The sequence below is a fragment of the Lactuca serriola genome, chromosome 2, assembly GCF_051521515.1.
Source record: "Lactuca serriola cultivar US96UC23 chromosome 2, Lser_US96UC23_V15, whole genome shotgun sequence".
Classification (NCBI taxonomy): Eukaryota; Viridiplantae; Streptophyta; class Magnoliopsida; order Asterales; family Asteraceae; genus Lactuca; species Lactuca serriola.
The window spans coordinates 145,711,039-145,725,572 of record NC_136409.1 but is presented as its reverse complement, the minus strand read 5'-3'; the positions used below and the strand labels follow the sequence as shown (position 1 = coordinate 145,725,572).

At 33.5% G+C, this 14,534-nt stretch overlaps 1 protein-coding gene and 1 long non-coding RNA gene across 6 annotated transcripts; both read right to left on the bottom strand.

Moving 5' to 3' along the window:
* Positions 1 to 3,451: 3,451 nt before the first annotated feature.
* On the bottom strand, positions 3,452 to 4,917 carry LOC145086946 (uncharacterized). Of its 2 annotated transcripts, none has more exons than XR_013700683.1 (3): positions 4,439 to 4,917; positions 3,840 to 3,977; positions 3,452 to 3,707 (listed from the first exon to the last, which is right to left on the bottom strand). It is a non-coding gene; the product is annotated as an uncharacterized LOC145086946 (long non-coding RNA). The 2 variants fall into 2 exon arrangements; XR_013700682.1 differs by having other exon boundaries at positions 3,840 to 3,945; positions 4,439 to 4,910.
* A 3,346-nt stretch (positions 4,918 to 8,263) lies between these two features.
* Positions 8,264 to 10,946, bottom strand: LOC145086945 (wall-associated receptor kinase-like 2). 4 transcript variants are annotated; one of them, XR_013700681.1, is made up of 3 exons: positions 10,581 to 10,946; positions 8,861 to 10,204; positions 8,264 to 8,774 (listed from the first exon to the last, which is right to left on the bottom strand). XR_013700681.1 is itself a non-coding variant. In XM_079024812.1 (3 exons), the coding sequence occupies exons 1-2, from the start codon at positions 10,633 to 10,635 to the stop codon at positions 9,288 to 9,290; spliced, it is 972 nt and encodes a 323-aa protein (XP_078880938.1). In that variant the 5' UTR covers positions 10,636 to 10,946; the 3' UTR covers positions 8,264 to 9,162; positions 9,260 to 9,287. The 4 variants fall into 4 exon arrangements, 3 of the variants coding, with proteins under 3 accessions (XP_078880938.1, XP_078880940.1, XP_078880937.1); XM_079024812.1 differs by having other exon boundaries at positions 8,264 to 9,162; positions 9,260 to 10,204; XM_079024814.1 differs by having other exon boundaries at positions 8,264 to 10,204; positions 10,576 to 10,946.
* Between the last annotated feature and the right edge of the window lie 3,588 nt (positions 10,947 to 14,534).

Genomic DNA, 14,534 nt, shown 5'->3' with positions numbered 1-14,534 from the left:
GTAGATTACAAAATTTCCGTATAGTTTTTTGCATTTAAATTGTCTTTATTTGAATTTAAGTTGATGTATGTTCAATATTTTTTTATTTTTTGATATACAAATAATTTTGGTTGTCATAAAGTTCTATTCTTTTCTAAATCTATTTGAAACTTGGTTTTAGTTATTTTATATTATAGTTTTCTCCACAGAAATCAATATTAAGTTTTCAATTTAAAAATAATAGAAAATAACTCATGGAAGATGGGTTATCATTTCTTTTTGGGGATAATGACTTAGTTGGGTAATAACGTTTCTTGTTTGTCCATTTTAGGTCCCTAACGTATTTTTGTGCGTATTACACCATTAAGGTTAGTATAACCGTTTACAAATAGTCCTTTTAACAGGAAGAAGCCGGTAAAAAGGATTATTTATAAACAGTTATAACAACCTTAATGGTGTAATATACACAGAAAATACGTTGGGGACCTAATATGGACAAACAGAAAACGTTATTACCCTCCTAAGTCATTATCCCATGAAACTATAAACCCTTATAATAAATTTTTACTTTTTAAATAAGAAACTTATAGGTCTTGGGGTTGGTAGTTTGAATGTTTTTAACCTCGACATTCTTTATAAATGAAAGTGGCGGTTTCTTAATGACAATGGAGCTCTTCGGGTTAAAATTGTCAAATTTTGTCATGGGGAATGTGGTGGTTTGGCGGACGATTTAAGAATAGGAATTGGAGGGGGTGTTTGGCAAAAGATTGTAGGATCCATTAATCACCTCCATGAGAATGGTTGTATTCTTTCTAATTACATGTATAGAGTGGTGGGGGATGAGACTCAAACGAGGTTCTAGAAGGATGTTTGGTGCTTGGATATTCCTCTTAAGGAGCGGTTCGGGAGGCTCTTTGCTTTGGCCTATAATCAAGATGCTCGAGTAAGTGAATAATGGGATCCGGGGGGGATGTAATTTTCGTTGGCGTCGGGGGATTAGAGGAGGGGCTGAATCGACCCAATTTGATTATCTTGTAGAAGGATGTTTGGTGCTTGAATATTCCTCTTAGGGAGCGGTTCAGGAGGCTCTTTGCTTTAGCCTTTAATCAGGATGCTCGAGTAAGTGAATAATGGGATCCGGAGGGATGTAATTTTCATTGGCCCCTCCTCTAATCCCCCAACACCAATGGAAATTACATCCCTCCGGATCCCATTATTCACTTACTCGAGCATCCTGATTAAAGGCCAAAGCAAAGAGCCTCCCGAACCGCTCCCTAAGAGGAATATCCAAGCACCAAACATCCTTCTAGAACCTCGTTTGAGTCTCACCCCCCATCACTCTATACATGTAATTAGAAGGAATACAACCATTCTCATGGAGGTGATTAATGGATCCTACAATCTTTTGCCAAACACCCCCTCCAATTCCTATTCTCGAATCTTCCGAAAAACCACCACCTTCCCCATGACAAAATTTGACAATTTTAACCCGAAGAGCTCCCTTGTCATTAAGAAACCGCCACTTTCATTTATAAAGAAGGCCGAGGTTAAAAACATCCAAACTACCAACCTCAAGACCTACAAGTTTCTTATTTAAAAAGTAAAAATTTACTATAGGGGTTTATAGTTTCATAGGATAATGACTTAGGAGGGTAATAACGTTTCCCGTTTGTCCATATTAGGTCCCCAATGTATTTTTTGTGTATATTACACTATTAAGGTTGTTATAACCGTTTATAAATAATCCTTTTACTGGCTTCTTCCTGTTAAAAGGACTATTTGTAAACAGTTATAATAACCTTAATGGTGTAATACGCACAAAAAATACGTTAGGGACCTAAAATGGACAAACAGGAAACGTTATTACCCTCCTAAGTCATTATCCCTTTCTTTTTGTTATCCTCCGTACTTGAGATACGTAAAATTGCTTTTTTTTTTCAAACTTGCTTTAGGTTTGATTTAGGTACCATCATTTCAGAGTTTTATCTCTTACAACATAAAGACTTTACCAAGATAAAGAAAATACAAAATTGCAAAAATGTTCCTTCAGGTATGTATTTTTTTGGGGTTTTATTCCAAACCCCGACTTTTTTGGATTGGTGGTCCTTTTAAGCTAGTTTCGTTGCGGATTTGGTCCCTCTCCAAATTGAAAAGACTAAAATACCCTTAACATATTTATTTTTCATTTTCCTTTCTTTTTTAACCATTTTATAATTAATAAATAGATACAAAATCTCTCTCTCTCTCTCTCTCTCTCTCTCTCTCCCCTCCATCGTCTTCTTCCCCACCCACCCCTTCTTCTCTATTTTTCTTTCTTCCAGTAGATCATCTGCAACCCAAAATCAAAAGGAAAATTCATTCACTATTTTGTGTATAATAGCTACCAGCAAACGAATCCAGTTAATAACTTACCAGCACTACACTTCTCTTTCTCGTCCGACGATTGTAGACCCATCGCACCCGAGTGGCGTGCTCCGGTGGTCAACTACCGAAGAAAAGGAAGGGTCCAATGGGTGTCGTGAGCAGCAATAGCGACGAAGTGAGACATTCGGAGGTCTAGGGTTGATGCGATCAGAAGTGGAGTGATGAGATCAGAATAGGAAGAAGGCGAAGGGAGGAGTGATTCGGTGGAAGCGATTGAACAGAATCAGGGGAAACAGAGGCAGCATCCGACGACTGTCGTCGTCGTCTCTTCCTTTCTGACGCGGTAGCACACACGAAGGGAGAAGTCCAGGCGGATTGGCGATCTTCTTGGTGTATTTGGGTTGGGTTTTTCAGTCGACGGAACACTGGATGGGACAATAGATTTCTAGCATGTTCCTTTTTGGTCTACTCCTCGTTGCCGGTAGCAGCGAATCCGAGGGAAATCAAGCAACAACAGATGAAGCAAATACAAGTGTTTGGTTGGATTGTTTGACAGGAAAAGGAGCACGAAAAATATGGCTGCGATCGTGGCTAACAGATCCGGCGAAGGAAGAAAACAACAAAAAAAAGGGATAATTTGTCTAGCAGGGAAGGAATGAAACAAAGGCATAGGTTGTTGATTTCCGTTGTGTGTGTGTGTGTGAGAGAGAGAGAGAGAGAGACCCAAATTAATTATTTATTTTCTTTTTCATTTAAATTAAAGAGAAAAAAATTAATAAATTATAACAGAAGGGCATTATAGTCAATTCAATTTTACGAGGGACCAAGTACAAACATTGTCAAAAGGACCACCAATAAAAAAAGTCATGGTTTGGACTAAAACCCAAAAGAATGCATACCACAGGAACTATTTTTGCAGTTTTGTCTAAAGAAAAAAAATCAATTTTGAAAAGTACATAGAAATTTATGCCAATCTCAATCATCTTAATATACCAATATTTACGTCTTACCTCCTGTAACTTATATTTTTTAAAAAGATAGCATATAAAAAAAAGATTTAAAAAAATTAAATCTAAAGTTCTACGAAAATTTCATCAACAATGCCTGCTTGAATCAAATAAATATATGCAATAATTACATAAATATATTGAAAATATATACATTGATAAAGTAAATAATACAAACAAATCTACGGTATAAGCTTCAAAAGATAATAATAAATATCATTTAAGCTATTTAAAATATCCACTATTGAATCACATTCAACCTAATTAACTAATGTTTATTTCAAGTCCTCTTTCTGTAATGTCCATTTCAAATCTTCAAAATATCCTCCACACGCTTTCCATCTTCAAATTTTCATCCTTGCAAACAGAACATTAAAAAATCAGATTTGAAACATATAACCATATGGTTATTAAAGATGAAGATTAAGTTCATTTCTTTTAAATGCTTCCTACATATATGAACAAATACATATATTAATGTAAACATACCCTTATGGCTCGTTTGTTTATCAGCTGCCCTGAAAATAACATGAGCACTGGTAAAAAAACATCATTAAGTATTCCCATGGCATTTAATGACATCCCATCTTCAGCTCTAAAACAACAAACCATAATTTGAAGTTAATCCTGAAGCAAATAGTTATTACAATACAAAAGTTATATAAACACCAATAATTATACATAAATAACATAAAAATTCGTTCCTTTCAAAAATGATATCAGCCCTTCCAGATCTGTTATCATTCAAATATACAACAAAAGAAAAAAATCACTAAATGAGTAATAATCCAACTTGATTGAAAAACACACACATAAACAATAAAAAGACCAAGATGAGCTTCAAATTGCTAGTTTGTTTATCAAGATGAGCATCAAATTGGTAGTTTGTTTAATATTTTCAAACCTATTACAAACATAAAACAAAACAAAAAGAAGGATGACCTGTTAAAAATTTAAAGCACCAAGAATGAACACCAATGGTAGATCATTCGACATTCTTTGGAAGGTTTGTTGCAGATTTTTGCAACTGGTAGTAAATTAAACATGTTATAAAGAATTATATAGAAAAAAAAACCCATAAATCACACCTGTTGGAAGCCTACGAAATCGAAACACACAGCATGTTAACATACAGGAAAAAATGAAGGAGATGTTGACTCCAGGTCAACCGATGGTGAAGCGGGAATGATTGAAGGACACACCGAATAGTATACTCCTCATTGAGTAATAGTGTACTCCTCATTGAGTAGTAGCTATATATGAGCAAGGGTTTTGACCGGTGGCTTCTGTGGTGGCATAGGGTGACAATCTCTTCATTTGTGGCGTAGATGATGGCTGGCAATGGGAGGAGGGGGTTGGGGAAAATGGAATCGCCGATGGGTGCAGCTGGATTGAGATAGCGGCTGCATGAAATGAAAATTTTAGGGTATTAAAAGTTAGGGCACAATTATATGTATGGTAGTGTTTATCCGTGTGTAGAATTGAATAATAAATACTCTATTTTGATTGGTTGTAAGTGATTCACATGGATCACCAATAGTCTAATCCTCACAGGTCCAGATTTTGTTTCCTTGAGTTTTAAGACAGTTGTCTTAAATTATGTCACATTTGTAAACATTTTATAAGGCTTGAGGGTGTGGTGCGGTTCCAGGGAGTGCGGTTTCGCCACATAAGCAGTGAACACCGCCCCCTGGGTGCGGTTTGGTGTGGTTCGAACCGCAGTGCGGCAAAAATGGCCGCGGCTTGTGATTGGGTGTGGATAATTTGACTGTTTTCTGATTGGGTGGGGAGAAATTAAAGTTTTTTTTTTAAATAAAGTGCGGCACTACTCCTTAGGTGTGGCAAGAAACCGCACTTTTGTGGTAAAAATGACGTGGCGCTTACGTGGCAACGAAGGGAGTGCGGTTTCGGTGGCATCACTCCCTCACGCATCATTGCTCCACCCGATATACTAAAACTTAATAATATCAAGAAAAATACAAAGTATTAAAACAAATACGATACATGCTAAAGTTTTAGGGAAATTATATCATTATTGAAAAGATTTAAACGTGTGAACGCTACAATTCATTTCAATGTTGATAAATTGTGGAGTTTTTTTTTTTTTTTTTTTTTTTTTTGAGATGTGAATATAATTGTTGAGATTCAAGAAGTATACGTAAAATTAAAATGTAAATTATGTTTAAACGGTGAGTGTATTACAATTAATGCAATTTGAGAGTAACGGTAAGAAATTAGCTTTTCTAAATGGGAAATTAGGAAATGATTTGGTTTAAACAAAAAGTAGGAAACTATATTTTTTTTAAGTTTAGGATTTATATCAAAACTACGTAGTTTAGAAGCAAAATGAGGTAGTATTAGAGGTTCTATATCTAATATATATTACGTATATGACAGCCATATATTTACTTTTCTCATATATATATATGAGAAGATTAAAATGAAAACAATTTTGTAATCGAGAACACGAGAAAAAATTTGGGTCGCATATTTCCTTTTGCCACAAACTAGCACTCCAACATTGTCTATCCACACTAAACCACATCCTCATGAGATTCAATTTAAAAACATATATATGTAATCTCATTTGATTCCCATATGAAATCACACAGGAGGAGCCTAATTCTCCATATTATGAACAAAAAACAGAAAAAATTAATAAAAATCCTAGCCAAAATTAATTCATGTAATTGGTTAATTTCATTGTTATCTCATCTATAAAGGAACATATGTTTCAAAAGTATATTTATTAGAACGCTCATGATTGTGATTTTGTTGATTCTATTAGTCTAATTGGATATGTTCTTAGGGTTTACAAAAAAATATTGAAATGTTGTTTTTCTGTTGTGTTTTAGTATCTGTTAATTGTTTATTGATTCGTTACAACGTCAACAGTGGTATCAGATGATGATCATCATAACAACATTTAAACATTATTATCACTAAATTAGGAAACAAAATTCAATTTCGTAGTTTACAAATTCAACAAAAGGAATATTTGATTGTTGACTTTTATTTAATCATAATACGATATTATGTTTGTAATGACATCATTTTTTTCTACATAGGTTACACAAGTGGGATTAAAGTGTCACCACAAAAACAAAAGTGTTTTCTCACTATTGGAACTGATGGAGCTGCGCTTGCCTGTTGCCCAACTACACACTTGTGTTATAAGAATGCTAATGAATGTGAAAATCAGTGCAAAGCTTAATAATAGCTCACATTACTAAATTAAGGGAGTAGAGAGTCGATCCTTCCAACCCACCGAACCCAATGAACCCACTGCCACATCAGTTTTTCTCTTTGATTTTTCTCCATCTTTTCCAACCCACAACACACAGAATATCCTATTTTTCTCAACCCACTTGACCCACTCAATTAAAAAAATACAAAATAATCAAGGTAAAATCTTAATTAGCAATAGAGTTATCGCCGGTACCACTCACTCTTTAGCTGGTTGTTTAATTGGTTTCACGAACCCACTTCATCCTCTCTCTACTTTCTCTGTCTCATTTTCTCTTGTACCATGTGTTTTAAGATTTGTACCTTAGTTGTTTAGTATTTTTTAATTGAATGGGTTGAGTGTGTTGAGAAAGATAGGATTTCCGTATGTTGTGGGTTGGTAAAGATAAAGAAAAATTAAAGAGAAAAACTGATGTGGCGGTGGGTTCATTGGGTTCGGTGGGTTGGGAGGGAACGACTCCCTCCTCCCTAAGAAATGATGTAATAGTAAAATAATTTGAATAATAAATAAAGTAAGTACTATATAATTTATTATTGGGCTTTTGATTATATATATATATATATATATATATATATATATATATATATATATATATATATATATATTATAATCACTATTGTTACTAAATTATTATATTATATTGTTAACTACATACAGGACTAAACGGCCATCACAATTAAATAGAACAGTTAATTTATTATTTAGTATATCAAAATAAATAAATAAACTTTTTATTTAATATTTAATTAAATAAGTTTTTTTAATATGGTTGGCTTACCTTAGTGGTTAAACATGGAAGAAAACTTTAGAAGCCTTACCCAATAGTAAGTGTATTTATGGGGATTATTATCTGAAATAAGATGAATAAGCGACGTACCACCAAACCCTAATTCTTTCATCCTTACAATATTAACGAGTCCCGCCTTTCCCCTTCGAAGGTCAAGCAACATAATTGCTAAAAATAGGTTGAGTAGACTTTGATCAAGTTAACTGTCTAATTGCTATCGATTAGCTTGTGTGGATAGATATAGTAACAACTAGTTTCATTGTTATCTCATATATACATGGACACATGTTTCAAAAGTGTATTTATTGTAACATACCATGATTGTGTTTTAATTGATTCTATTTGTCATATTATAAACTGAATATGGTTTAGTTGATTCAATCATTTTCAATTACAAAATCAACAAATTATGCTTATCATTATAGATATTTACAAAGAGATAGAAATTGAAATATCAATATTTTAATCTTTCTGCATCTATGAATACAATCTCAATACACTTGATTATCAATTACTATTATATGTTTCAAAGACTTGAATTAATAATTAATCTTATGTTTAATTCTTTAATTAAATAATATATTTAACTTGTAAAACTTTTTAACATATATAATTTTATATATAAATGTTATGATAAAATATACAAGGAGCCTCAAATGCCATTTAAAAAAAACACAAAGTATTCTTACAAAGCAAATTTGTAGAGATTTCAAATAAGCCAATTATACTAAATCACATAACATTTACAATGACTATTTGTTTGCGAGACCTCCTTTTCAACCCCGTTAATGAGTTTTAACCGTATGACTTGACTGAAGTCAATCTCAATATGGCTATCACAGAATAGCAAATGAACTATTGGAGTAGTTAAGATCAAACTAACAAGCCTGCAAAATTCAATTATATTTACACCAAATCAGCCATTAATCAACATTTGGAAATTACAATTAAACATAAAACATATGGACACCGCCCCCCTAAATCCCAAAAAGCTTTGGCGTGTGCCCTTTTTAGCAAAATCGTCCAAGATATGGAAGTTGACTTTGACATGACTGTCAGACAGAAAGCAGTCTTTGAGTGTCTGTGGGCGCCTCATGCTCAGGATTTTCTGCTATCCATCCCTATTGATGGTCTTGGCCAACATATGTCTCCTGTGGAGTACCGAACTATCCTTCGTTACCGCCTCATGATTCCCATATTCCTAATTGACGAGATATGTCCAGTTTGTCGCAAGACATGTTTGGATACCTTTGGGGAACACACGGTTCATTGTAGAGAGCTCCCTGGTTTCAAGTATAGACATGATGTGGTTCGGGATGTTCTCTTTGATGCTTGTCAGCGTGTTGGTATTTCGGTGAAGAAAGAAGCGCCTGTGAACTTTTTGACGCACCTGCAGGATGGAAGGTCCACACTTAGACCGGCTGAGATTTTGGTCTTTGGATGGATAGGAGGGAAGCATGCGTGTGTGGATCTTACTGGGGTCTCTCCTCTCGTTGGTTTGGGGAGCGGGGGTTTCACAGCTGGGCATGCCGCTTTGAAAGCCGTTGCGTGCAAGGTGGTAAAGCACCAGAATGCATGTATAGCAAATCAACATGTGTTTGTTCCTTTTGCATTCGACACATTTGGTTTTCTCGCACCAGATGCGGTGGAGCTCCTCAATAGAGTCCAACAAGTCATGCATTCTAATGTCATATCTCCTAGATCCACAAATGTAGTTTTCAAAAGAATTGGTTTTGCTATCCAAAAAGGGCTAGCAGCGCAGCTTGTTGCCCGTTTGCCTTCAATCAATATGTATTGAAAGATGATTTATTTAAATGAAGTTAATTTATATCTAAAAAAAATGTAAAATAACTAATAGATATGTTTTTGTGTTACCAAGTCATTGCTAGGGAATACAATCTCTCTACATTTGTGGTTGCCCCTTGTGGACATAAATAGCACAACCAAAGTAGTGCGGCTTAAAGTGTTCAACTAAACTTGTTTTAACATCTTTGGTTAAGAAAACTGCTTTTTCTCCGGTCAAGAGTTCTAGCAAAACAACTCCAAAACTGTAGACATCACTATTTTCAGTCAATTGGCTCGAGCTATAATACTCTGGATCCAAGTAACCGAATGTCCCCATGACTGTTGTAGTACAATGAGTTTTATCTATTGGTACAACTCTTGATGTTCCAAAATCTGAAACTTTGGCTTTATACTGTTCATCCAAAAGTATGTTGGCAGTCTTGATGTCCCTATGGTATATGGGAATGGTGGTTGTTGAATGTAAGTAGGAAACCGCTTCTGCAACCTCTATAGCGATTTGTAATCTCAGGTTTAGAGGGCATGTGAACTCATCGGCTTCATTTTGAATAAGGTCATACAATGTACCATTTGATATGAACTCAGAGACAAGTAATGGCACCTCAGTTTCCAGGCAACATCCCAATAGTTTAACCACATTTCTATGGTTGACTTGCGAAAGAATGACTACCTCGTTGATGAATTGTTCTAGTTGGCATTCATCAACTACCTTTGATTTCTTGATTGCTACAATTCGTCCATCAGGTAACATGCCTTTATACACTGTACCTTGACCTCCTTGACCAAGAATTCTATTCTCATTAAAATTGTTTGTGGCCTTGTCCAATTCGTCGGATGTGAAAAGGATAGTTTTATCAACTAAACCAATATCGGTTGCTTGTTGTTGTTTAAAAAGTAGACCTCCATTGCGCTTAAAAAACCTCTGTTTCCTTTTTTTCATTTTCGCTTTCTTGATAATATTGTACAATGCATAACTCGTCACTGTTAGGAATAGCAACCCTATGCTTATGCTCACACCTGAATTAGGCCAATTTATAATAATGGAATTGTAGATAAATCCTAGGGCTTAGATAGAAAGACACGTTTTATTGCATACTAAAACACTATTAGGTTTTGGAAAGATTTCACACGATCATAACAACAGGTTGGCCAAAATTTTATTAATTTCTAATCTGCAGAACATAAGTTTAAGGCCCTGGTTCTCTTTTCAAAATTTTGTAATTAATAAAAGTATAAAACGATTAATAGAATGTGATAAATTATAAAATCACCTTGTTAAAATGAATTTGTAAAATATAGAAAATAATGGTAAAGTGGAAGTGGAAGCAAAATAAAAAGAATAGTAAAAAACAGGATATGTATAGATGGATGGGAGATTTACTGAATACCTTACTTAGAATGAGACCAGTATATGATTCGTTGCTGCTTTCTTTAGGATTACAAGCCATGCCCGAGACCCCATTAGGACTTATGTAACAAACCCCTCCATGGAGTTCACACGATTTGCAGCTTTCTGAGTAACTAGCTGAGGTCTCCCACGTAAGAGCTATCGGAATAAACTGGCCAGAAAATCTTTTTTCAATGAATGATTTCCTATCGACCAATTAAAAAGGCAGACCCACACGTTCCATTTCCATCCTATTCCAAGCCTGTTCGATTCAACTTAAATGACTTGAGATTATGGGAAATCGTAGTTTGCAACAATGATTGAAAGCGGAAAATATAACAAGCAAAACTATGGGAATTGATTTTATCTATATTGTCGTACTTCATTGGGCTACTTAATGGGGGAGATTTGAGGCATAGTCAACCGTATGCAACTTAAAATATTGCCACTTTGTTATTTCCAAAAGCAAGTCGTTGACATTTATTTTAAATGAGTAAGTTTTAAAATTAAGCACAAATCAAATACGCAGAATTATAATACTCTATTGGCCTTTTCCTTACAATAAAATGACACAATGAATTTCTTTTGATTTTAAATTAATAGAAAAACTGCCTGTTTCATGTCGTTCAAGAGATCTTTAAATTAACCACCAACTTGTTCTTGAAAAGCTAGCTGTTATTTTAGCAACGACGAATTCCTTGATAAATTTGTTGGTCAAGTGGGATTTTTTTTAGTAAGAATATATTGTGTGATGCTAAATAATATAATTAAATTTAGCACTATAATTAAAATTGTCAATTACATATTCCATTTGGGAGTGTCGAAGGGAAATTTCCGATCAATTAATTTTAGAATTTAGTCATGTAAATAACAAGTACCTGCTTTCAAATGTTTTATTTGATTAATTAATTAATTAATTAATTTAGTCATATAAAAATATTCAAGAAGTTTACCTGAAGTTACAAAAGCTTTTCTGATGATGTCCTTTTCATATAATTGAAGAATTAATATATACTTGAAAGTATTTATGTTTTATTATACACAACAGGAGAACTTGACCAAAAGTTGCACATAATTCTATTCTTTTATAAATTCGGGAGATGACACTGATTGTTCGTTCATTGTTAGGGGTCAATACCCGCCGCCCGCCGGGTACCCTTCGAACACAAAGAAGGTAAGGAAGTTACAATTTTGATTTTGAACCCGAACCAATATGACTGGAATCTATTTCGATTCTGCAATTCCTAATGTGTGGGCACGAGCAATTCTGGTTTCTATAAGTTTTAACAATTATTCGTTGGATATCACTAGTATAAACAACGTAATTGGACTCGATTAAAAAGTGTCATCATAGGCCTTCAGCGACGATGAATTATTTTCTTTCAAAACATGACCTATTTTGGGGTAGCACTTTTGATAACTTATGGCCACATATCGTAAACTATGACTAAATTAATCTCATGAAAAACCATGACCATAGTAAAAAAAACGTTGTATATTGTAGTGATTTCAGTAATTGTATTCAATCAATTTTTGATAACCATGACCAAAAAACAATTTATTCCCACAGTGTTTATCTTTATCATGAGAATCTTTTTAGACACATATTATACTACAATAGCGAAACCAGAGTCAAAGTAAATGGGTATTCCAAACCGATGAGTTTGGTTTCTCCGTTTTCCAAACTCTGCTTCGGGTTTAAACCCAACCCATTCGAAAGTTTAACTTGTTGAGAATGAGAAGTTTGTGTTGCTTATATAACAAATGTATAGGAGTTATGTTTCAAGTTATGGCTATGATTGTTCACTATTTGGATAAAACCAAATTATCTAATTTGACAATTTGGATTAGACTATTTGGTTCAGATATTTTGATTTTTGGATTGATTTTCAACAAAACCGAATTATTATTTTGGATTTCAGATTGGTTTGGTTTATAAAATAAGAACCGAATAGTCCAAAAAACCGAATAAACATTTATTATTTATTTATTTATATTATATATCTATAGTTATTTATTAATTTTATAATGTATTTTTTCAAATAGGTTCAAAACGTTTCACCCGATAAAAAAAATATAAATATGCATTTTGTCTCAAAAGTTTTCTATCTATTAAATATTTAACTATAATATATCTTATTAGTAGTTGTATATAAATTTCAAATCACAACTAAATAATTTGTTTTTGTTTCTGGTGTAAAGTTGGGTAATATTATAATTATATGTCGTTTTAAAATGTCTTAGTTTTTGAAAACCGAATTATAAAAACCGATCCAACCGAATTGTAATTGGATCAGATTTGAATTTAGTTTGGACTATTCGGATCCATGTTTTAAAAACCGAAATAAATTTGGATTCACATGATTGGACCGAATCAAACCGATCCATCCAAACGAACACCGCTAGTTATGGCCGATGTTGGACAATTTTACAATTTTAAGAAAGAAGTTGAAAAACTTGTAAACAAAATAAAGTACAACCGTATAAGGGCCAAGATTCAAAATAGGGACCTCAAAGTTAAAAGTTTAGCTCTTTACCACTTAGACAACTAAGTACTTGTGCTTAATTTTCACAACATCATAATATAATATGTCACACCCAATACCAGATGGCGGAAACGTCCGGGGGTGGAGGACTTGAATTGTAGTATCACAACACATGCATCATAGTAATGAAAGTACAAACAACCATTATATTTAAAAAGTATAAGTATTTACATGTGTTCAATCATTGTATATTGTTCCAAAGTATAGTTATACAAAAGAAGATATGACTCAAAGTAGCTCCATCTTCTCAAAAAGCTCGGGGAGTACCTGTGTATTATTTCCCTGAGAATACAAGTAATTTGAAAAGAGAGTATCAACATAAAGTTGAGTGAGTGCATAAGTGTTTATGTTTAAAAGAGTATCTCTGTATCTTGTATAAGTAAATTGTTCCAGAAAATCTTATATTTTCTATTGTATATGAAAAATAGTTTTATTCCCATAAAACCGTTCTCTTTGTATTAATGTTTTGTATTTGTATTCCTTTATGAAAACTTGTAACTGAGAGTGTGCTTGGTTCCACCAGCTGTTATTGAAAACTGTATTGAACCATTGTAGTTTGTATTCTGTAAACTGGTACTTTGAAGGTGTACTTTCGTTTAGTTGTTTATACATTAACGTATTGTTAATATCTTTTTAATGAGTTATTATAACCATACTATGACAGATGGCCTGAAATAAACGCTTTGTTGGCGTTTAAATTGTTGATAACAATTGTCACTCATCGGCATGTATGCCTGACTGTAGCTAGCAGCCTGAGTGCGGGGTTTTCAATCTCGATATAGATCTACACACAACTTGTTTCGATCCCCGGGCTGGAGATTCTGGTTATAATGTCAGGGCTTTACCTTGGTTGTCTAAAGTGAATTAAACAACCTGAATTGAATGTCTCATAAAAAGCATATAAACGTTACATGTATATTAGTTATGAAAACACAATCATTCTGAAATAAATGATTGACAGTATGTTCTTGAATTAGTATTCCGAACATGTATTTGATAAGTGTAAACCCTTGATTTGTTCTGAATCAAAACCCTTGTTTCTTGTAAAACAGTGTATTCTAGTATACTTGAATCATGAATTATTGTTCTATGTATAAATTATACCTATTATAATTTATATGTACTTTCTGAATCGGTATTTAACTATGTTTGCATGTAATCCCTTGCTCAGCATGTTACAAAGGTAGTTAAACTGATGAAATAACTATTATATTTATATACATATACAATTTTATATATAAGTAAAATTTAAACGACACTCGGACAATAACTGATACTATAAGCCCACATCCAAACAAGGAAAAGGACCTAGAATGAGTTATCCGTCCTAAGTCTTTTAAATCTCATTTATATGCACTCCTCATGTTTTGTTATAAAACTAGGATTTCGAGTATGTGTTGGTGCTACTCTTTCA